Here is a 24,946-nt window from a genome sequence, read left to right on the forward strand (position 1 = left end):
AGTCAGATTGCCAGTGCCGCTGACAGGGGGCAGGGGAAGCAAAATCAGGGGAAGCAGGCACAGGGTGAAGCTGTGGTGAGAAGTCTATGGAAGAAGGGGAGCACTGGAGCAAGCAGATAGTCACAAGCTGTAAGTCACTGCCTGGGTGGCTGGAGCTCCCTCCTTTCACTGCTTCTGCAGCAGCACATACTGACTGGAGTTGCTGGCTGGCTCCTCACCGTGCTTTATCCCGTTGCCTGGTGGTGAGGGAAATGGAATTACTGCCTGGGTCCCACTGCCTCCACAGTAGCTTTAGGAATTCCCGAAAGCTCAGAGCCCAGGCAATAATGTAGCTCTGGATGGTCCCAGCTATCTCTTTCCCCAGGGCTGGCACCACCTGGCAAGGTGCCCATTAGCCTTCCACAGTGGAGAGCCCATGGAAAAGCGGTATGAGCCATCCTGACCACAGGTTTCATCCTATGCATATACCCTTCAGACTGAATTACCACCAGAACCTTCCAGTGCTGCATCTGGATAGCTCGAATGTGCACAGGGAAAAAGGAGTACCAGGCCCGTAAAAGTGGTCTGGCATCAGACCAGAGGACTACATTGGCTCTGTAATCTCTCTGTCGTGGAAGCCAGTCATAGGTAATGAGGGACAGAGTAGAGGAGCAAGGCAAGTACTGTGGAAATTAATTTTCTGTCTGCTGTAGCTTTATGAAGCTTTTATCAGAGGTTCAAGGTCTTATTGTGGCAGGGATTACACCTGTGCTGATATGTTTTCTAGCCATTTCTGGGCAATGAAGTTACACAGGACATTTTTAGTATCCTGCATATCAGGTGTAGCTGATCTTCTTGCCCTCGTGAGCCTCATACCAAATTTTATGAAGGCGGTGCCACAGGGCAGATACCATACGTCGTGGAGAGTTACTAGCAGGTGAGGAGTGTCAGCTTCTTTTAGGAGCCTGCACTTGGCTGGACTCGAAGGTAAGGCTCTAACAACTGTTCAACTTAGTGGCACCTGCTGGCTCCTTTTGTCCCTCACCCGAGGGAGGACAGCCAGCTGTGGTCTGTCACTTGATGCAACCTGGAGCCACAGCCTGGCCATACCAGAATTGTACATTTGGATTGTACAGCACACAGGAGTATTAAGTTCCTCGGTAATTGTGTATGTCAGTGAAAAAAAAGGTTTCTGTTCCCTTCTATTTTTAAGCCAGCTGCTTAATATTTCACCTGGTCGTGCTTACTACTCCTGTTGTCACAAGTGATGAACAAACATGCTTTCTTTTGTGCACGTAATGTCTTTATAGCTTTCTGTCATACCTTTTTCCACACTGAAAAGTCTTAATCTATGTAGTGTCTCCTCCTATGGAAATCATTCCAGATTCCAGATCATCGCTGCCATCTTTCACTGAATCTTTTCTGCTAAGTCCATTTTATAAATGTATGTCATGTGAGGTGTGGGAGTACCTTGCAGTTATACAATGGCAAAAAGATACATTCTGATGTGTCCCCTGTTCCTTTCTGAACGCTTCCCTACAGTCCATTTGTTACTTATCACTGAACGAGAATTTTTCAAGAGTGATCAACAGTGATCATGTCTGAGTGGTAATAGCCTGCTTATCAATACAGCATATATACAGCATATATACAGCAGTATATATGCTGTTGGGGTAACTTTTTTCTTCCTCTATGGATTATTTTCCCTTTATGTGAAGTTCATTTGCCATTTTTGCTACACAGTCCCACCACACAGTCCCACCATATGACAAAAGTTTTCCACAAATATGTAAGTCAGTTTTAGGTTTTTTCTTACCCTGCACAATTATCAGAAAATTATACTTCCCAGATCATTTAGAAGTGTACTGAACAACAGGGGTCCCAATACAGGCTCTGGAAATTTTCCCTTGTTCCTACCCTTTGTGTCCTATCTTTTGACCAATTATTCCATGTCAGAATTAATAATTTGATTTATTAATAAAAAAAAATAAAATGATCCCTTTTATTGGACGGCAGCTTAGCTTAAGGATCTTTTGTGAGGGACCTTTGTCAAAAACTCATTGAAGGCCCAAGTACACTTGTGTTGCGATAAAACACTACTCTCTGAAATCCTTTGTGTGCTTATCTTAATAAGGTCCCAATCTGCAAGCACTCACATTTTTGCTCAGCATGAGAAGGATTTGGAAACCTGGATAGGCAAAGCCAGAAGCAGACAGACAAGTGGGTGTTTTTTTTCAGCCCTAAACCTGCTGAATTTTCAACCTTTTTCAGCTAATTCCTTTGAGTCTCAATAGGAGATTGTGGAATATACAAAAATCAATTAACAGTCTGGAACCTTTCACACCCATCCTTACTCCCTGCTGTGAAACCGAACAAAACATCCTTTGTAAGGGACTCTCTATTAGCATAGAAATTGTTCCTTCCACTGTAAGCACTTTCCTGCTTTTAGGCTAATTAGTTAGGCAGTTTAATATGTATAAACCCAAAATAAAATGGATGCTTATCTGTATATGCACTGCAATCACCGGGACAGTAATGGATTAGGCATGCTGATTTGTTAACTTCCTTTCACTTAATACTGTTTCCTTAAAACTGTTTCACATTTTTGAACCTTCTGATTCTTGTTTCCCTCTCTTCCTAGGCAGTATATGGTGCTACTGCCCTTTCTGATACACACTGATTCTCCTGAGAAAGTCTGTGTTCAGCTGACCCACCTGAACGAGTCCGTGACGCTGAGTGCCACACTCGAGTATCAAGGGGAAAACAGGAGCTTGATTGACGATGTGGTGTCAGAGCAGGATGTGTTCACCTGCATCCCTTTCTCTGTGAGTATGTCATCCTTGGGGGATGATCCCTTGTGTTTATTGATGTGGCACAGTGGATCTAAACAGTCCAGAGATGAGAAATAAGACACGCTGCAACCAGAGACTTCTAAGCTAAGACAAACAAAACATGGATTTGGTGTGGAAAACTGACGGTGGTAGCCTTATGAGGAATAATTTTCCACCATTATCAAATTCTGTGCGCCACATGATATTTCTGTACATGCAGGGTTTAAAGAACTCTCTTGGGATCCTTCATCCTGGAACATTGACTTACAGAACATACCCCACGTTTCTTTGATCTGTGTAAGCCTTAGAGGAAAAATAGCCAAGTGGAATGAGAATTGTAGGAGCTGAGGAGTGGTTAAAGACAGTGAGGTTCATGAGGTCATTTGTCTCCTGGCACTTATTCATGATTGTTTCCTGCAGAAGGCTGGTTGGCGAGTAATGTACGCACACCCCCTAAACAATGAATCTGGGTTGATTTCCATTTTGATAAATCACAGGATGGAACAAGATCAGATTCAATATTTCTCTAAGGAAAGCATATAAATGAAGGAAGGGATACGGCTTCCAGTACTGGAAGCAGAGAAAGAAGAAGCATGGAGGAAACTCAAGGAAATGGAGAAGATCTATCATTGCAATAATTTCCTGAAGGAAAAAGATGGTTTTCTTGAGACAGAGGAGACAAGCTGTCCAAGCTCATATCAGAAAATCACCTTTTTTTCTTGCTTCCAGCACTGAGTCTCTGGTGTCCCTTTAGGCAACTTTCAGACCTAGCTAATACTGAGTCCTTCAAAGGCTTAGTGCAATGGGATGAATCAGTAAAGGAGTTATTCTCTTCACTTTCTTTAGCTTCCGAAGTTCAATAGCAGCACATCAGTGGCATTTCTCACTGTGTCGGTGAAGGGGGTGACACTGCAGTTCAGGAGCCGCAAGTCGGTGCTGGTCAAGGATTCTGAGAGCTTGATCTTCGTCCAGACAGACAAACCCATCTACAAGCCTGGACAGACAGGTAAGGGGAATTGGGTTGGTGCTGACTTTGAGGGCAGAAAATCTTACGGGCTTCATTCCCCAGTGGCTCCATACTTTTATTTAAGTGGGGGAGTTAAAACATCCAGTAAATCTTATTTCTGTCAGCTGAGATCTAGGGCATGTGGTATCTTCATCATTGCTATTCTCCATCCTCCCGGCACAGCATCTCAGCCAGATGTAGGCACAGGCTCAGATTAATTCTACTCAACTAGAGGCACGAATCTGGGATGACTTCAAAGCATAGTCTCCCTTGGCTGCACCTGAACCAACAAAGCAGGACAGACACTCCCAAGGGACAATTCTGTTCAGCCAAGACCTGATTATCCTTCTAAATTTATCTGTCTCTCACCATCTGCAAGAGAAAGAGCCTGAAGTAATTGCTTCCATAACTTAGAGAGCTCAATTCAAAGCCTGTTGGTCCATGGAATGAATATGACTTATAAATTATTGAAACACTGACATTTCCTGTTAATGGCTACAAATTTAACAGTGGAATTTCCTTCTTTTCCATTACACTCTTCAGTTCTGTTTCGGATCGTCTCTCTGGACAAAGACTTCTACCCGCTGAATGAGAAGGTAGAGCCATAATTCCTTGTTGTTAACCAGGAGGCCTAATTCCCAGTTAACACCATTATTGTCAGCACCCAGAACCACTGAAGACAACTTTTGAAGCTTATGATCTTTTCCTACTCACAACTTCCTTGACCCATTCCATATGCTGTCCTGGGACACACTCCACCTGTCTCTGTTGACTGAGAAACATCTCCCCTTTTTCAAAGGGATATAGGTGTTTAAAACCAGATTTGCAAAGTAATGGATGTGGCCAAGCATGTAGGCAGGGATCTCATTACTGAAAAATTGGGTGGGACAAGTTTCCATTGAAAGTGACAGATGGGCAGTTGTTTCTGGCAGTGGGTGCAACCACATGCTTGGACGCAGAGAGGGCAGCATGACAAGGACTTGGTTTTAAGGAACTGCTTGGATGTGTAAGTCCACCTTCTAGCTTATTTGTTCATCAGTTCCTCATGCAGACAAATGCTTTGAAAACTCTTATCATCGCACTTTCATACCTCAGTAAGACAAGAAGTTGGGGGTCTAAAATATTATAGAAGAGATTCTTGTAACCATCAAGAACTAAGGAAACAGAGGAAGTACAGAAAAGGAAAAACCCAAAGGACTTCTTAGAAGGTTGTTCTTCTGCCCTTCAGTCCAAATTTGGAAATTACTTCCATTCATATGTGACTAATATTTCTAACGGTGATTTTCCTTTTTTCTTTTCCTACAGTTTCCATTTGTCTATGTTCAGGTGAGTGGATAACTGCATGTCTATTCTTTCAGCTGAATGTGCAGGCACAGAGCTAGTAGTCTCCAGCAGTGGTGTTTTCAGGCTGAGGTACAAGGGAAAAAACATGGGTGCATGACTTTTTTCCTTTGTGTAAAGGAAGGCTGAGTAGCTGGGCATCAAAGTAAGTTCTGACAATGGTTCTTTTATTGAGGAATGTGCTGCAGAAACAAAAATAGTTAATCAGTGCAAACCATGCTGTGAACAGATATGCTTACCTAGAGGTCGTATCAGAAGGGTTTATTCCTCTTCCCAAGCAGAACTAAGATTTTCTGTCTGCTAAGTGTGAAACCAGAGAACTGCATTAAACAAACTAGCAAAACTAAAGAACGAAAATTCTGTAAGCAGATGTCCCCTATCTTTTCTCATGGTTTGTTTTTTTTTTAAATGGTTGAACTTCAGTGACAGACAAAAGTTAACAGGATGGATGCTTCTGTCAGTAATTCAAGTACAATGAAAACGTTTCAGCAGAGAAAACAGAATTTTACAATTAATACCTGGGACATCTTTTAGTGGAAAATTTATGGGAAGAACCCAGCAATGGACCTTGAAGCCATGACAGCAGCCCAAACAATGCACAAATCTGATGTTGGTTTGTGTGATTATGGGTCCTGTGTAGTCAGTCCTACCATTGCTCCTTGCTGCTTGGGGTTGCTGCACCATCTCTCTCTAGAGCTGGGGATGTTGTCACAACAGGGGAGGCAGAAGGTAAGCCAGAAACAGTCTATGCTCCTCTTCTTTTCTACCCTCCTGTCAGAGTGCTGTCACTCTCTTTTGCCCTCAGCAAACTTCCAGAACAGAGCTGCAGAGCTGGCAGGCCACTGACAGTCTGGGATTATTTGGAGAAAGAAGAGTAAGAGAGCGTGTGGTGTGGGATAGCAGATGGAAGAGAGCATCTCAGAACTACCTTCTGCTGAGGTTCTCCCATGGGGTTGTAGAACAGGTCCCTTTCCTTTCAATGAGACGATACTTGATTGAGTGCAGGAGTTTCATCAGAGGAGCAAAAAATAAATCTTATCCACTGCCTCCAGAAATGCCATATGCCTTTGCCTAATAAGCTAAATAATTTCATGACATTTGTGTGTGTGTATGTGTGTGTCAGTACCATGAAAGGCTTCAATTTTAACCCACTGGGAAGGCCATCCTGTGTTTTCAGCTCCAGCCTGTGAGGCATGGTGTTGGTTCATGCTCTTTAAGCCCGCTCTTGTAGGCCTTGTCCTTCATCCCCACCATCACCTCTCCCTTCCTCACTGCTCCTTCTCAGTCCAGCACTGCCCTCAATTGGCTTTCACAGATGTCTACGAGCAGTCTTGTAGAGTGAGAAGCTCATCTGGCAGCAGATTCACCGTTTTCCTTAGGGTATATTTTTCAGCCAGATCACAACTGCCAGTGCAGTTTACCACCTGCTTGCACGAAATTTGGACTGGCCCAAAGGAAAGGGTGGCAGGAGTGAAGAAAGGTGACAGCTTAAAATCAACAGTGCTAAGGAAATAAATGTTCACCCATCCATACCCTTAATGTCACTAATCGACCATACTTAGGCACAAAGGAAGAAGTTAGTATGAGCCTATTATTTCTGAACTATTGTCCTGGCCTATTGTTTCTGTCATTTAAAAAAATACCTTTCTGAGGAAAAACAAACTCACTTTCAGGCCTTCCCTATAAATATATCACAGAAAGGACAAGTTCACAAGCCCAGATGTAAACATTTTCTTCAGTTCCTCTTCCAAAGAAGCCAGGTGATGTCCCTCACAACAGGCGATCAGCTTTTCAGCAGGGCAAACCATGATGAAGAGGATTTGGTGAGAGCTGTGGGATGTTTTACTGACTGTGCCCTCCTTCCCTGCGTATTTCTTGGAAAGAAGGCCCCTTCTTCTGCCCCGTGACTGGTGGCCTCCAACTGGGGGATGTCATTCACATCCCCTTTTCCCTGAGCCCTGAGCTAAAATCTCAGTGAAGTAAATGCACACAGCTGCATACCTTGAGTTGCATACCTATCTAGAGTAAATAGGCTTTTGGTGACAGCCAAGGTACAATGCAAAGAGCAGGCAGAAAATAGAAGACTGTGAACATTAACCATCCTGCTGAGGAGCCTGGAAAGGGTGCTGCAAACTACGCAGCACCACTGTGCTTGTTCAGTGACTTCTACAAGAAATTTGGGCCTAAGCTGATGAATTTAGAGCACAGCCTATTGACACTCAATTTATAATGAGCAATACTCATCTGTACTAGTGATGAGAATTCATCTTCAACACTGGGAGCAGGGAGAGGTCTCACCTGCATGCACATGTGGGATATACTTTGTTCCTGTCCCCACTCCCCCTCCCCACCACATGCTTTGGACTCTTACAGATGCGTTTTTCTCAGTCCCATAGACAGATCAGCTGTCTGGTTCCTCAGCACATTGCACACTGGTACTCAGACAGTCTCTATTCTGGGCATGGAAAAAAAAAACTCTTAGTGGGCTGTATAGGAAGTGAAGGAGACTGAAACTTCCCTTCTTTCTCCATGTGCTCCTGCTATCTATCCTTGTCTTGTTACCTTACCAGTCTGTCTTTCCCAGCTTCCTGGCCCATCCTTTGTAAGCATGCAGGTAGAGCTGAGGGGGAGACAACACAGGACCTGCAGGGTTAAAAAGCTCTCTTGCATGCTAATCTTGAAGAATTACAGGTGAGTGCTCACAGGTCCTCACAGATAACTGAATAATTACAGCTAGGCATTTCTCAGCCAGGATGGGCTGGGAACTTCACTGCTCCATCCCTGGGAGCCTTCTGTACTGTCTTGTGACCTTGAGTTATCTTCAACTGCAGGATCCCCAGAGGAACCGTGTGTACCAGTGGCAAGGGGTGGAACTAGAGACTGGCCTTAAACAGCTCTCTTTCCCCCTCACCTCAGACCCCATCCAAGGCTCCTACAAAATAGTCGTGCAGAAAAGCTTCTCATCCCATGTGGAGCACTCCTTCAGTGTGGAGGAATACGGTAAGGAGAGGAGGTATGGGCTGCCAGGGGGGCTGACAGCAATGCCTTTCACTTTGACCTCTCAGTTTGGGATTTCCTGGGAACTGCATGGAGAAGGGAGGGACTGTATACATAGGCAATGGGGTTCAGAGGGGCTGATCCAGAAGGTGCTGAGTATCAGAGGTGGTTGCTCATTTTAGGGCATCTCTGCAACCTGCCTGAGTTTGTGTTTGCTCATAGTGGTCTTGGGAGTACAGGGTCTGACAGGCTTCGTGGCATGGCATGTGGCACCAACCAGCTGGCACTGGTTTAGCCACTTTTCAGTCCAGCAGCTTGTTGCAAGTAACACTAGATATGGAGTAAGAGATGACAATATTTTGGTGACCCTGTTTTGCTTCTCTCATCATCTGCATCGGTTCTGTTTCTCCATTTGTCCTCTCTCTTTTTCCTCTTCCTTGTTTCTGCAAAAGCTTAGAAAACGTGTTTGGTAGAATAGTTCTAGAATTTGAAGAATACTCCACAGATGTTACAAGCACATGCAAACAGACTGGTGGTAGAGACTGAGTAAAGAGAAATGTGTTGCCCAATGGAGCATTCTAACCCCCAGTTATGTAATAAAACCTCTCAGGTGTTTGTAGACATGTACACTGGCTAGGCTGTGTGCATTTGAGGAGGCTGCTTGGCTCGTGGTCCACGCTCCCAGGCTCCCTCCAGCTGTACATGGAGCCCAAATGACCCAGCGCATTGCTCAGAATGTGCTGTTCCTGGAACACACAGAGTGTGACCCAAAGATTGTCACTGAACTCCATGGGCCCTGGCTTATTTGGTTCAAAGTCAGGCGTGGTGGCTAGTATGAACATGGTAAATAATTTGAACACAAACCAGGTTATAGGCTTTGACCTGCTGTGACAGATGGGCTGTCCCTCCACCCACAAAGATCATTCTGAACACCCCCAAAATCAAAGGTGTATACCCATTTCTTAGCCTCACTCTAAACTTGTTTTTCTTCTATTTGTTCTTTAGTTTTATTCCCTTTAATCTCACCTGTTGCTAATTCTTATACAGCTTTTTGAGGAAATGTGCCCTGGAGTTGAAACATTGAGCTTTGCCTCCATCCTAAAGGCAAATTCATTCTAAACTGCATAACCTGAGGTTGCTTTCCAGTTCCTGGGTCTGGGTGTGCACCCTCCCTGGTCTTTATTTCCTTGTGCTGTGAAAAAAACCTCAGGTGCACCGCCTGGAAGCAGGCCATTACATGCTTCAGTCCAGCCCCAGGCTTGGGTAGTTGGGGGCTTAGGGTTGCCTGATGCAATATGGGAAGAGTGATGTAGCTTCATACTCAGGAGAAAAATATGCCTTTTACTTGCCACCTATATTGGGCTTTATTGCTACCTAATTCACTTGAAAATGTAGACCTGAAAATCTATGGCTAGATTCGCTAGAACTGTCTGGGCACGTAGGACCGTTTCACATGCTGCCTTTTAGTGAGCCTAACAGCACCTTGGGATCTCCAGAACAGTAAGAAACAGCCAAGAGAGTCAATGATTTAAGCTGTTTCTATGTGGTAAATTACAAAGGTGGTGAATGTGCTGCTCCAAGTCTCAGTCGCAAATGATGCGTTGTGAAACATGAACACAACACACAGGACCAGCGTGTCCTTCTGAATGAGCATATGCAAGGAATGTAAACAGGTGTCTGGTGCCAATGGAATCACATGAGCATGTGCTGCCCATGAGGGAAGGTAAAGGTTACAATCCTCCTTAATTCTCTTTAAACCCAATTAGTGGTGAAGGCTGAGAAAAATTAGGGAAGGGGTAGCCGAGCTGTACTGAAGACGACAGAGAGGTGATGGTTCATATTAAGATGATCCTGGCTCTGTGTTTGGGTCGCTGCGTAGCACACAGCTCTCCTTCACTCTTCTCATATCAAACTTTCTCTCTTCTATCTAGTGCTGCCCAAGTACGAGGTCCTGGTGAAGCTGCCCAAGATGATCACTATTAAGGACAAGGAGCTTTCAGTGTCCGTCTGTGGTCTGTGAGTAAATCTCCCTCGCTTATCCTTCACTACTCCTTTCTGCTGAGGACTGAAAGAAGAGCTGGGAAGGCGTTTCTTAGTGTTCCCAGACATCTAATACAGGCTTGTTCCACCCTATCAATCCTGAACCTGCTACTTGGCCTGAAAATTCAAAGTGAAGGTTCTTCTCTACGTTCCTTAAAAAATGATGCCAAACTAGTCTGCAGCTCTCCTCCCAGTTTGTTGTACATTTTCTCTTCCTATCTTTATGTTTCTTCAGCTGGAGCTTCTCTGCCAATCCTGAACCCTCAAATGCTCAGATATGTCAAATCAGACATCATTTAAACAGGTGTTGCAAACCCAGTGCTCTCATTTTTAACTCATAAATTGCTCCTCCTGAGCCTCTGGTTGCCTTTCTACTTTTTCACTAAACCCTCAGTAGTTCATGATACAAGGATACTCCTGGCTGAAATAATTTTCTACAGACAATCTTTTTCTGCATTCCTGTGGAGATCTCCCACCTCGAACAGATAATAATGGATGATGGAAGAGTCTCACCCGGGAAATCATGGAAATGTAATCACTAGAACCATTAAAATATCAGATTAGTCAGTGATAAAGAAGAAATATTAGGAAATCATTCACAGAGGTCTATAAGAGATCTATATCTAAGTGTGACTCGGACTGATTTTTCTCATCATCTGAAATACTGTTTAACGCTTTGTGACTGTAGGTACACCTATGGGAAGCCTGTTCCTGGTTTGGTGAATGTGCAAGTGTGCCGGAAATTTTCCCATTCTGCTTCAAATTGTTATGGAAAAGAAGCAGAAGCTGTGTGTGAAGAATTCACTAGGCAGGTGAGCCCCAAAATTAAAATACAGGGATATTTTTTATGGGTAATGGGCAATGTTGTCTAAGGGAGGCTAAATCTGCAACTGTTGGGAGATAGCAAGACATCAGAGAGGGCAATCTGTCCAAGGAAAAGCAGATGTTCTCAGAGGAAGGTATTTTTAAGAAGTGGGTCATTAAACTGGAAACAGAACTAATGAAGAAACCCCACAGCTGAAATCCTGACCCCGCTGAAACTAGTGACAAATTTCCAGTTAGCAGCTGTGAGGTCCCTGCTATTGGTACCCAAACTGAGAAAAGAATCTGTGAAAGGATTTTGTAACTGTGGGAGGGACTGGCAGGGAGCAAGGAGCAAAGAAAATGAGGAGAAAACAAGATGGCAGTATTGCTTATGGGTCAAACACAAGAGAAAGGAGAAAGGGCAACAAGGAAAAGAGTGAAGACAACAGAAGAAACAGGAAGAAAAACAGAACTAGGGTAGGAGGGAGTTAATGAGGAAACCAGTGTGTGCCTTGAAGAACTGGATGCCAAGTACCTCAAAGAACACAGAAAATGTGTGGATGAAACACTAGAAAACAGGCTGTAAACAAGGTCTGGTCTTGGAGACAACCCTAGAACATAAGGCTTGGTTTTCATGAACAGAAGTTAAGCATGTTGGGTTTGGGGTATCTATTCCTGTCCCACAAGGCACCACATTTGTTCACAGAATTCCAATTTTCTCTCCCACCCCCTGCTTAGGCAGATGCTCGTGGGTGTGTTTCTGCTGTAGTAAGGACCAAGATATTTCAGCTCCAGCGCAGGGGATATGAGATGAACATTGAGGTACAAGGCAAGATCACAGAAGATGGCACAGGTATGTATCACCTGGAGATAGCAAAGTGATGGCAGGCCACAACAGAAGGGCAAAGTTGAAGAGGGTGAAGTAACAGTCTAGAAATTCTGCTATTCATTAACAATCCCTCTTTACTTTCTCTCAGGAATAGAGATGACTGGAACAGGCCTCTGTGAAATCACATCCATCATGAGCAAAATCAGCTTTGACTTGCTGGACTCCCAGTACAGACCAGGAATCCCACTCTTTGGGAGGGTAAGGAACTTCTGAGACCCTGGACAATTAATGGCATAGCAAACTCACAGGTGCACGATCCCATCAGAGGCAATAGCTGTGTGTGCAGATGACATGGTCCACCTTCCTCTGCCTGTGCACAGACAGATGAATTACTAATAGTTGAGGCACTCTGACAGACCCTGAACCTCCTGGAAGTCAGCCTAGTATAGACTAGAAGGCCCATTGTCCTGACACATAAGAATACCATCACTGAGCAGCAAGCGTAGGCTATTCCGCAAGGGAATGTCATCCACGTGCAAAGGGTAACCACAACACAGGTGGGCGTAGTGACACCAACAAGGGCACAGTCCCACAGTACTCAACCAGACTGAGCAGAGCAGGGGAGGTGACAATAACAGATACCACCAACAGTTCAGTGACCACCAGACAATGTGAAGTGATGAGTCAGGGCTGAGCTCAACCAAGGAAGTCCAGTTAACCCGATGGAAGAGCAGGAGAAAGAGCTGGGTGGAGTGGACCTCCAATGCAGCTTTAGTCAAGGACTGGAGCAAGGCACAAACCTGAACTTAAAGTTCCTGAACCAAGAGGCAGATGATATGTGGTGGAGGTCCAAAATGAGGCTGGCCAGGGTAAATAAGTTCTACTGAGGAACTTAGGGCCCTGACAGATGATTTCCCTGGGCCGATCAGATTGTTTTGCTGAGTATTTTCTCAGTTGCTGCCTTAGACATCTCAGGACTCACCTCACAATTTCTACATTCATGTCTTTTTCTTCTCCATAAAGAAACATACTTCCTGGCAGGGAGGAAAAGAGGGAAGAGGCTTTAGCAGTTGGAAATTGTTTTCTGTTTCTAGTCTAAAACCTGAGGTTTGTTTTTGCTCTGTTAGGTGAAGCTGGTAGATGGCACTGATGTTCCAATTGCCAATGAAACCATCATGATTTCTGTGGATGGAGACAGTTACAAAGGGAATTACACCACAGATGAACAGGGACAATCCTGGTTTTCCATAGACACTACCACCTTCACACAAGCCTCCCTGGAAATCCGAGTAAGTGGCAGAGACAGGGCAGGGGAACTGGGGTAAGCCTCTGTCTTTCTGATCAGCAGGGGAAATATCTATCCATGGGTTATCAGTCTTTCTGCCAACTGGAAGATAAAGCAATTTCTTGGCAGGTCACCTCTCTTCTCTGTGTCTTCTGTGTGTGTTCTCTACCTTCTCCTAAGAATGTGAAATATAGAATACACTCAGAGTTTTTCTGTGGACTTTCATGTGACTTGTTACCTGGTTTTGGTCAGGTATGAACTTTTTATTCTTCTTTATCAGGCTGATCATAAACCTGAACTGAACTGTTATGACAGCGACTGGATCACACCTTCATATGAGCATGCCATGCGTAGAATAAATCGATTTTACTCCCCTAGTAAAAGCTTCCTCAAAATTGAGCCAAAGCCTGAGACATTAAGTTGTGGCTCACCCACGGAGATCCAGGTGCACTATATCTTCACACCAGAGGCCGTAGGAGAGCAGAAGAAAATTGTCATTTACTATTTGGTAAGAATTATTTGTGGTTACTTTGATCTACAGCCACAGAGAGCACTGTGGCACATACAGCTGCATGCCATGATGAGCAAGCACGGCAATGCCATATGGTCAGTCCTTAGTAGTAATGTTAGAGAGAGTTTGAAACAGAAATTGTGGCCTGCAGCAGTGGGATTTAAACACATTTCAGTAATGTTTCTCATGTTCTTTTCTGTGTACAGAGATGGGTAGTGTGTACATGTTTTATTAAGTACAGAAGAGAGACAGAATGTTGATGGAGAGAGCATTGTCTTAGATGCAGCCATCCAAGACTCTCATCATACTCCACTCTGAGTTTCCCCCATTCCAAATTCTGGTTTGTATATGGTCACAGCTCAGAAGCCAGCACTCAACAACAAAAAGATTAAAGATGAGGAGGAAAGCTGCTGTCTCCTACTCAGTTTTGTCCTTTGTTAGTCATCTGACCACTGAAACTAAAGCAACACCCCTAACCACAGTACCAGAAAAGCCCAATAAGCTTAGAGTTTAGGTTGTATATCAGGCAATGATGGGAAGTTTGGGATACCACACTAATTGGAACAGACTATAACATGCTGGTATTGAGAACCATGAATCGAATCATTTTGGGGGACAGAGAAGAGAGACTAATTCAGCTGTGACTGAACAACGATCTACCAGTTTCACTTGGCAGCATGGGAAGAATCAGATGAATATTCAAACAGAAATTCTTTCCCCCTAAATTTGTTTTTCTGGTTATCCTTTGATGATACTAGCAGAAGAGACAAGAGTAGCCTTAGAGGGCTAGAAGAAATCAGTGGAACAGACACTCCTGTTCTGATGGATTCTACAGAACCTCATGGGGACAGACTGAGATTACAAAAAAAAAGAGAATAGAAACCTGTGGTAGAGATGTCCATGTGCTTATTTTTAAGACTTCTAACAATGAACTGGAGCACAAGATTTCTGTTTATCCTGGTAGCCTGAGAAAGCTGATCTTAAATATATACATAAAGCAACCAAACAGTGAGGGAGCTTACATTTTTATAGCTGTGGATCCCAGACCTTGAAATTAAAATGGTGCTATGGAACAGATATCCTACATGGAATGTAACTGTATAAAAGGCATTTTTGACTGTGAAAAAGGAAAATTTTGTAGAAATGAGGAAAATAGAGGCAGCATTCAGGCTGTTGCTTACTGCCTCGCTTCAGGTACCTTATTCAAACTTTTATTATTTACAACCTGTGCTCTTCTATTCCAACCCTGTGAGTTACAAAACTAATCCTGATTAAATTTTTCTCCAGGCTGTTTCACAACGCAACTGAGAGTGGAGCTGAGGAGAACTGTTGATCCTTAGTCTGTTCCAAATTGTTAGAAATGTGCATATAACCCCCAAATTTTTGTGTGCTCAGAGGAAAAGTGCATTTGAACCTGATCTATACATGGAGTATGTACAAAAGGGAAGCCAGGTCTGACCAATGAGGAAACATTGGATCTCCTAGGAGTAAATGTTTCTGTCTCTAAAGATCCAGTAAATTCCAATCTGGCACTTGCTTCTTGGTTTTGCTTACCATTGGCAGTGCTACTCATACTCACACTATACAGTTAACCCAGTGAATGTTCATTCTCCTTCCCTTCAACACAACTTGCAACAATTACAGGAAGGTTTCTCTGTCACACAGGTGATGGCCAAGGGAGACATCATGTTAGCAAACACCCACAATCTGACTGTGAATCCTGGAGAAGGTGAGAGGACTATGAATTTTTAGCATTTCTGATGACAATTTGGAGGCAGGGGGGACCATAGAGAAATTATTTCTATTCAAACATTTAATGTTTGAACGAAATGCATTTTACAAATTACATCTTTTTAAATGAAGTGGCATGGGTTAGTTTTGTTTCCTCTGAGTTCTGTCAGGTGCTATTTTTTTGGTGAAAAAAAAGTTAGGAAATGCAACAAAAATTATGCATAATGTTTTGGTCATTTCCTCCTCAAACCAACACTTTCTGCTGACCACTCTACCGTATTCAGACTGTGGATGCATACTCACTAGTGTTGTGAGACTCACATGTACAGTGAGCAGGAAGAAAAGCACGTCTCCTTTTCTTTCTCTCTCTCATTTGCTTTCATTTTTATAAAATATATTTATATTTATAAAATATAAGGGTGTTGTTTCTCCCTTGCAAACATGCAAACACACACATACCTATATTCTAACCAATACATTTAATTTTATTCATCTAAGCGTCCAAGGGTTACACATTCCTGAGACTTATTACACATAACTGACACTGGCTGTGATGCACCTTTAGAAGTCTTTCAACAATGAGACCAGGGAGGCTTTTTGGAAGTCTATGAGAAGGTACATGGGAGTAGAAGATCTTGGGTGCTGCGTGTTCATAGGGAGTTCTGCATTCTCAGTAGTAGCAGTGACTAAAATAACACCCTGGATAATATCAAGAGGTGTTCTACAGCTTTGTCCAGGTTGTGACATCAAGCTCAGGCCCACTGTGGTTGGAGCAGTTTGGTGTTCCAGCTAAATGCTTCCTTAGCAGAAACATTGCAGTTATTCTTTGAGCCACTCTGCAACCCACACTGCTGCCACCCTCTACAACAGTCCCTTATTTCTGCATTTTTTCCCTCACCTTTTTTTTTTTTGTGTGCAGTGCACAAGGTCATGGAGCTTGAGGTAAAAAGAAGTTGGTAACATCAATAAATTATGCCAGATGTTAACTGGGGAGAATCTAGAGGCTACGTTGAAGCCCACCAAACTCACCTCACTTGGCTATTACACGATCATGGTTTGAATGCAGGTGTCTTCAGCAACAACCATAGACTTCAGCCATGTATCCATCTGTATTCCTGCCCCTGTAACTAAAAAATATTCAACATGAGTGAATTTGACTTTTTTGTCTGGGGAAGGTAAATGCATATCCTGGAACTTCTTGTATGTTGCTCAGCTTTTTTTTCTCTGTTAGCTTACGGAACATTCCAGTTGACCTTCCCTGTTGAGGCAGCAATTGCTCCCCTGGCACGGATGCTTGTGTATACCATTTCACCCAGTGGGGAAGTCATCGCCAGTTCAGCAGATTTCCAGACTGAAAGCTGCCTCCCCAATAAAGTGAGTCACAGTTTATGAAATCCATGTTTGTCTTGTGGCCAGCAGTTCAGTTATGTATTCCAGAATGGAGGCAGAATTCACAACAGGTTCATGAAATGGTCTGACCAGATGCTGACTGAGGGTTAGTGATGGAAACCCCAGAACAAGTTACAAAGCCACAGCTGTAAAAAGTGGAACAAGACAGAATGAAATTCACTGGTGATTATTAATTACATTGGCCAAGGCTGAATATGTATTAGGAGAACTGCAAAGCAATAGCAGAGCTCGGTTCACAAGGCTAGGTGTTTCAGTATAATAGCATGTAACATCATCAGGAAAAGTGACTGCTTTAATTTCCTTTTGGAATTGCAGGTCAAATTGAGTTTTGTACCCAAGGAAGGTCTTCCTGCCTCTAACACACGCCTGCAACTCCATGCCTCACCAAGGTCCCTGTGTGCCCTTCGTGCTGTGGATAAGAGTGTTCTCCTTATGAAGCCTGAAGATGAGCTCTCTCCCAGTTCTGTAAGTCTTGGCTGTTTCTGGTAATGAGCAAGTACAAGAAGCAACCAAGTACCTATTAACACCACTATAGACATGGAGCCGTATATTTTTATAGTTGCATTCACTACACCTGTTTTTTAGAAGCTGGCTTATATCAATGGACTGCTAGGTAGTGCCTGTGTCCCTGTAAGTGCTGACCTGCCACCTCTTTCCCTGGTTAATCGCATTTCCCCAGGTGTACGATCTTCTCCCACTGAAGGAAATCCGAGGTTATAGCTTCAAGGACCACTACTTGGAGGAAGACAACGTAAACCCTTGTGTGTCGCTTGACAATCTATTATTAAATGGATTTGTCTACATACCTATTTCTCCTGACGGTGAAGGTGATGCCTATGACATTCTGAAAGTAAGCACCAGCCTCTCATTTTTCTTTGTTATTCCTTTTTGGAATTCAGTCTCCTCTTTCCTCACCTGTTCTGAAGGGCTTTTTAATGAACTTTGCTGTAAGCTTGCTAACTTTTGTGCACAAAATAACCAGGCCCAGGCTCTGCATCTATGTAACCCATCATTGGTACCTAAGCGCTCCTCTGAACCATTAAAACTTTGAAAGCTCTCCTCATTGCTAATAGAGATAGCTGCAAATGAGGTCGGGTAAGGAAACAGTCCTGAGAAATGACCTAGTGACCTGTGGTGCCACAATATTAGAAATTCTTCCTCAGTCAGGCATGTTCTATCTGGTGTAGACAGGTCTTTAATAAAGTGCCAGTACTTTGGTAACCCACCTATGCCCATCTAAAGAGTCCTGCACAAGACCTTTTGGGTACCCTCAATCCAATGCTTTTCACACATGCTATTGCCACCCAGGCAGCTGTCCCCAGGGTAGATATGTGGCCTCAGCTTTCCATCCATCTGATCATGCCAGGACTTAGCCTTAGGATGTGTAACATGATAAAGCCTCAACATCTGGGTTGAACGAGTCTCTCTGGCATTTATATACAAGCCTTTGTTATTCTGATGGATACCAGACTTAAGTGCATCTATTCTTGACATAGTAAAAATAGTTTATTTTCAAAAATGTGTTTGCATATCTTTTGTTCTTCTTTCTCTTTGTTTACTAGGAATTGGGCTTAAAAGTCTTCACTAGCAGCAAGATCCATAAGCCTGAAATCTGCCAGCATTACCCAGGACACATGATGGAAAGGAGTTACAGTGGTTCTAGTACCTTCTTCATTTTACCTCCCACACAGCTACCTAAAATTTACCAATCTGCTTCATTCCTGCCCTCTACTTCTTTTAACATTAATTACACCAGGCAGATCATACTCTGTTCAGATATGCTGCCCTAATTCAGGATCACTCCCTTCTGGACTTAGTCCTGAAATATGAAACTGATCCACCTCTGCCCGCTCATCCCCAGCTGGACAGATGTGCCTGGCTGGAACTGTGAGCTCAGTGACTCCGGTGCCAGCCCCTACTGCAGCCATCCTGTAGGCACTGTAACAGTCCGCCAGCACAAAGTACTGGGTTTTTTCCATCAGATCTGAGTCCAGCTATGGAAACCTAAAAAAGGAGTCTCTACTTCTAGGTAGTCACATTGTAGCAATAACTAGAGGAACAACTAGGGAAAAAGTGGGCCAAGACAAATGAGAAGGTGGTACAATTCTGTGGGTAGAAGTTTTACCACTGAGGGCTGAGAAATTTGGTTCTGTTCCCAGCTTTCCCACTCACGTAACTGTGAGAGGCTGGATAGGTCATTTCACTTCTCTGCAATTTCAGTGACTGTGAAGATAAAATAATTATATTTTTTTAAAAATTCTGAATAGTTCTGAGATTAGAAAGGCTAGATAACACACCCTCACCTATATCACTTCCAGACACTGACTTTCTGGTGCAGTATCCCAACTCCTATTAAAAAATTGATTTGTGAACTGGCGATAGGTTTTGATCTGGTGATAGCTTCTAGCCTTCTATTCATAACAGATAAGATCTTTGGTTTGAAATCCATGGTTTGTCTTCAGAGCATGTCCTGAGACAGCTGGCTGCTTTGAGAAGATGTAAAGTCTTCTAAGGCTGATGGAAAGCCTTTCGTAAGGCACAACACCATGCAACCCTCTGAGAAAGTATCTCCCTGTTTTGGAACAGTTTATTTGCCAATGGCCAGAGATGTAATGATCCATATTCATCTCAAAAAATTCTTAGATAGAGGAGGGGAGGGCCAAGTGTGGCTACTGTTTCAGGTCATGTATAAACACAATCAATTCCTCAACCAAATTTAATAAACTATGTGCAACTGTAACATCTGAAGGCAGTAAATTCCACATTTGACTCTATTGCAACAGAAATGTACCCTCAATATGGCTCTTTTGGCACTGCTGCATTTGCTGGCAGTGGGGGAAGAATGCCCAACCCCGTCCGATCTCTGTAAGAAGAGCAGCAACATTAGGAAAAATGAAATGTTGAGATGACAACAGAGAAAAACATTTGTTTCCAGTGACCAAGGTTTCAATGCTGTTCTTTCAAGTTCAAAACTTTTTTAGCTAAGAATAACCACTACCTGGAAGGAAAGTATCCTCCTGATTTAGGATGGAGTCTGAAATATCTTTTTCTTTCTTCCTGTCCTTGAACAAATTTTCTAGTCACTGCATGGAATCTGCTTGAAGATGTGGACTATGAAATAACGGACCACATTGTTGCTGGCAATCCTGTGGAGACGGTCCGGAAGTACTTCCCTGAGACATGGATCTGGGACATAGTTTCAGTGAAGTAAGTGTTTATATGAATATAGAGTGTGGCCCCTGGGGCAAAACCTTGGAAGATATTTAAGCCTCAATGGAAGTATCGGTATTTCAGTGGCAGGTATTTCAGGTAGACAGAAGGATTTTTCAAGTTCACTAAGTATAGGATGCTTTGGGGGAACATGCAAAAGCCAGTGCCTATATCCCAGCTGGTCAGGAATTTGCTGTCAGCAGGTGTTGTTCAGCAGGCTGAGAAAAACATAGGTGATGACCAGAATATGACTGAAATCTTTTTCTTCGTCCCTCACTAGCTCTGAGGGAAATGCTGATCTAGATGTGACCATCCCTGACACCATCACCGAGTGGAAAGCCAATGCATTCTGCACTTCGGCAGACACAGGCTTTGGCTTGTCCCCAACAGTGTCCCTCAGAGCCTTCCAGCCCTTCTTTGTAGAGCTCACCATGCCCTACTCTGTAGTGCGTGGTGAGTCCTTCACACTGAAAGCCACCGTATTCAACTACCTGTCCGCCTGCATCAGGGTAAGAGACATTCACAATTTTGCTTAGTCTGACAGCTTAGGGAAGACTGCAATGGGCCACTTATAAATGGTTTCCCAAGCCATATAACTGATCTCTGACTATAATTCCATATAGGTGTATATATGTAGAAATTATTGTGTATTTAATGAAGAGGGAATATGGTTTTCTGACCAAGTTTTGAAAACTGCATTTGATTCAGAAGCTAAAGCTCTGCTGCTGAGGCCCCCAGCCTTGTCATCACAGATTTATGTCATTGTCCTATAGAAATATAAACCTTGGGTTATCCACAGGCCACAGCATCATTGCATACTCACATGGAAACTCCAGGTTCAGCAGGGTGGATAGTTGCATTCAGCCTTTAGTCTCATCTCATCTAAATATCTCACAAAGTACCATGCCAGATTCGCTGGAATACCCAGAATTCCTGTGATTTGTTGCATCTCCCCCTAAGACACTGAGCAGAGCTCTACAGCTTCACTATTCTTATCTGCATTGCTTTACCAACAAAAAAAAAGACAAGAGAGAATCACCTTTGCTCAGTTTTTTATAAATACAGATTTTTATTCTAAAAGGAATGAAGCTGGAACAAGGCACTGATCCAGCCATTCCAACGCACTCTCATTTATTTCCCTGTCTTTCCTGTTTTATTTGCTATTTTCAGGTTCTTTATTCCACTCTCCCTTGTTCCCTCATTAGCTTTCTCACTACTAGTGTTTTACCCCTTCACCTGACTAATCATGAGGGAGGTCTTCAATTCATGGCAAAGTTTGTAGTCACTGCTTTGTCTTTACTCACACAACTGGTCCATGCTGTTTTCCCAGAATCTATTTCCTTTCCAAAGATACACATACTGTTCTCTACACCTATCTCCCCAATCTCTTACAATTGAACACACCTCAGTCTTTTCCCATTTTATTGCCCAGTTTTTGCTCTTTTTGCTCTGCAATATCCATAAGGTCCTCAGTCCCACAGTCCCACCAGCTCCACTACCCAATCCCATGTACTGCACTGTATCCAGTAACCCCAGCTTCTCTGCAGTTCCCACCTTCACGACACCTCTGTACAACCGGCAGGTCACCGTGTCTCTGGCTGAATCTACTCATTTCCTGGCCACACCAGTAGAGAAGCAGGAAGAATCCTACTGTGTCTGCATGAATGGAAGGAAAACCGTGGCTTGGGTAGTAACACCAAGATCTCTAGGTAAGAGGCCAGACAAGGGAATACTGGGATCAGGTATCCGCAGATGATATTAGATCTTTGGTGTGAGGAGCTAGGTGACTCCAAACCTGTCTGGAAGGATCTTGTCTATGCCAGAAGTGAGAAGTCCAGCCCTGAGGTTGAGATGCTACACTGGGATGCAGTTTCCAGGTCCTAAACAAAATGTTATGGGCCATTGTATTCTTAACATTTGGACAGAAATCACAAATTCCCTCAATGCATGCCAAGCATCAGACATTCTTGTTGTGGAGCTGTGAATGTCTTAGCTTAATGTGGGTATCTGAAATATTTTAATCAAAGCTTGCTTTCTCTGAAGCCTCCCAGAACAAGACTGATTTACAAGACCTACCCCTTCACTACTCTTCTTGCTGATAGACTAACACCTGCTAGGGTGGCCAGCACAAAGGAGATGGCTTGGAAGGCTGCAGCTGGATCAAGATAAAACATTGTCCCAAGTTTAGTTCTCCTTTTGCAAAAGCTTCTCTGTAATGCACCAGAGAGTGCCCATCACAAACAGAAACCCACATTTCCCTGGTGCTGCTTGGCAGGGCTGGCTGACCCCTGTTCCCTCCAGGGCAGGTGGAGTTATCGGTGAGCACTGAGGCGCTGCAGAACCAGCAGCCCTGCGGGAACGCTGTGGTGGAGACCCCTGAGAAAGGGCGGAAGGACACAGTCATCAGACAGCTGCTGGTGGAGGTATGTGGGCTACTGAGTTTAGTGGCACAGAAAGTAGTAATAATTCCATGCTACGCAGCAACGGTTGCAGTATGACAAAGGTTTTCTGTTTTAGCCAAGATAGCAGTTTGCATGAGTCTTATTCTGCACATTTTCATAAAGAAGCATTGATAAATCTCACACGGGCCAATAGAGCCATCATTTGTAATGCTGCCAATTCAGAGTAAAAGCAGGGTGTTACATTACATAGTGGGACAGAAATAATAAGGCAGGCAATAATGGCAGGTTTGTCCCAGACACATCATCTGGGAGATAAATGAAAATTCCTTCATTTTACCTATAATAAATCACAGGGATAGGCTGTAAATGGAAGACTTGCCAGAAACCTTATGCATCCCCTCCAGCACATGGGTAGTGCTCTGGAATATGAAACAGTCACCACAATCTACAAATATTTCCAAACAAAACTACCATCACTGTTTTGAATTTTTTTTATTACACTACTAAGATTGTTCAAACAGTATGAACTAACTTCTTATTTTTGCATTCTTTTGTAGTTTTTTTCTTAAGCAGTGTTTTGCAATGATAAAACCACAGCTTTTCCCATGACAAATCGCCAGTCATAAAATTAATCCACAGCATAAGACTCCTTGTGATATTAATAGCAAACAAAGCACACAGCAAAACTAGCTTGTTGTATAGTGAAATCTGTATAATAGTACGTGTCATAATACTGTCAATCCTATGAACAGGATTGGAAGGAATAAGGACAGGAAGGAATAACCGTATTTTACAAAATTAAGTCAGGAGTAATGAATAACATTGCAAATCCTCCCTACATTGCAGACATTCCAATTTTCAATAAGGCAGAGCTACAATTCATGTAATATGTAGCTTCAGAAAATGTTTTGCCAACCTGACTGCAATGATGGAGCAACAATCCTATCTCTTAGGCCTCTTTTTTTTTATTATTATTGTTTCACTTACTTAAAATTAATTAAAATGTATAGCACATGTTGTGTATCAGGGGATGAATAACTTTAATATTTCAGGAAAATTTCCTAATTTCCTATATGTCTGCAGGAAAAAGAGTGTTTATTTTGTTCTTTGAAGATACTGGAAGCTCAGAACTGTAAAGTCTTTTCTCCCAGGTGGCAGGGGAGTGAAAATAACTGAGTGAGCACTAAAATTACTTCTGTCGGGGTGTCTGAGAGATTACTGGTCTTATCCTGTTGTTGTAATGAGGTAATTAATCTACAGCAAGCCCTGACTGGATAGAGTGGGAGATTAGCATTCAAGGCTGAACAATTAATTAGCAGGGGGGGGATACAGTGTAACTTGCTTGGGGTGGATCTGCATTGTTCCAGGCACATGGATGTCAATATCCCTTGCAGCAGGCGGTGGGTGCATCCCGGGGAGAGAGAAGGGACCAGTGCCCCGGGGGCATCCCCTCACCCCTCGGGAAACCAAGCCTTGCTGAGAGCTAGTTAAGCAACGGGATGATTTTTCACCCAGGAATTTCTCATCTGGAAAGGAAAAATCTTTCAAATAGTTACAATTTGTATGTTTTAATTTCCTGTTGAACTGTTCAAAATCAAATAAAACAATGGGTTTCTCATTTAGTTGCATTTCAGAATAACATGCTGAAATGAACAAGAAGATGCCTTTTCAAACAGAAGCATTTAGCTCTGTCATGGTTTATCCTCAAAGCTTTTTTCCTTTTTCTTTTTTTTTTTTTCCTACTCTTTTAATCTTCCTCCGTCTTTCCATAGTGAAGAATGAGAGACAATATATTTTAACTGTGTGGGAAAGTGAAGTTTACATTGTTTACACGCTGAAAAAAAAAAAAATCAGCTGGCAAAAGCTGGGAGTCAGTAATGAAGCAAAGGGAACCCTCCTATACGGAAGTTAAAAAGTTGATGCAGAGATATCACTGAAAAAAAACCCGCTCTGACAATATATAGTGTCTAGTATTTATGCAGAATGTTTTCAACCAACTCAACAGAAAATAGGGCTTCTTTTCTGACTTCAAAAATTAGGCTTGAAGTTTTTGAAACAGAAGAATACAATCACCAGTCGACTGTGGCAGGTATTGAAATTTTGGGTGTTGTAACATGTCACTTGTTGGGTGCATTGGAGTTCTCTAGTTGCCACCTGTCAAAGCTCTTACATACATATCCTACTGGTGTCCCAGGCGCTCAGCTGTCATCACAGTTCAAATAATCCTGCTAGACTGGGCCAGGGTGGGCAGCATCTTGGAAGACAGAGCCCTGCGGCTCTATTAGCACTGTCGGTAACATCATCTTGTGTGTTATCTGCATCACAACCTGTAAAGCTGCAGAGCCTTTCTTGGTAGTAAGAAAGAAAATAACATGTATTACATTTCATACTTGTAATTAGCCAGAATGTTACAGTCCTCAATTACTCTCAGTTTAGCACATGGAAAAAAACTTTGTAAGCAATTTCTAAAGACTTTTCAGTATAATGAGGTTACTACCACAGGACAACTTATATGTATTCAATTTTCTTAGTCTCTTTTAGTTTCCCTCTTGACATTTCTTCCTTTTTTG

At 43.0% G+C, this 24,946-nt stretch overlaps 1 protein-coding gene across 4 annotated transcripts in view; it reads left to right on the forward strand.

Moving 5' to 3' along the window:
• The window catches only part of LOC101922413 (alpha-2-macroglobulin-like), a 40,034-nt gene that overhangs the window by 2,784 nt on the left and 12,304 nt on the right, over positions 1-24,946 (forward strand). For 2 of the 4 annotated variants that reach the window (XM_055809077.1, XM_055809080.1), the window contains exons 2-21: positions 2,621-2,804; positions 3,657-3,816; positions 4,360-4,412; positions 5,122-5,142; positions 7,989-8,157; positions 10,086-10,170; positions 10,883-11,006; positions 11,737-11,851; positions 11,976-12,085; positions 12,955-13,116; positions 13,393-13,620; positions 15,289-15,352; positions 16,586-16,728; positions 17,080-17,229; positions 17,444-17,614; positions 18,327-18,426; positions 19,845-19,971; positions 20,255-20,483; positions 21,557-21,683; positions 22,276-22,397. In XM_055809077.1, coding sequence (XP_055665052.1) covers positions 2,621-2,804; positions 3,657-3,816; positions 4,360-4,412; positions 5,122-5,142; positions 7,989-8,157; positions 10,086-10,170; positions 10,883-11,006; positions 11,737-11,851; positions 11,976-12,085; positions 12,955-13,116; positions 13,393-13,620; positions 15,289-15,352; positions 16,586-16,728; positions 17,080-17,229; positions 17,444-17,614; positions 18,327-18,426; positions 19,845-19,971; positions 20,255-20,483; positions 21,557-21,683; positions 22,276-22,397 — 2,644 coding nt within the window. The remainder of the gene's footprint in view (positions 1-2,620; positions 2,805-3,656; positions 3,817-4,359; positions 4,413-5,121; positions 5,143-7,988; positions 8,158-10,085; positions 10,171-10,882; positions 11,007-11,736; positions 11,852-11,975; positions 12,086-12,954; positions 13,117-13,392; positions 13,621-15,288; positions 15,353-16,585; positions 16,729-17,079; positions 17,230-17,443; positions 17,615-18,326; positions 18,427-19,844; positions 19,972-20,254; positions 20,484-21,556; positions 21,684-22,275; positions 22,398-24,946) is intronic. The other 2 variants (XM_055809078.1, XM_055809079.1) reach the window with 2 other exon arrangements.

Source organism: Falco peregrinus, chromosome 6, assembly GCF_023634155.1.
Source record: "Falco peregrinus isolate bFalPer1 chromosome 6, bFalPer1.pri, whole genome shotgun sequence".
NCBI classification, from domain to species: domain Eukaryota; kingdom Metazoa; phylum Chordata; class Aves; order Falconiformes; family Falconidae; genus Falco; species Falco peregrinus.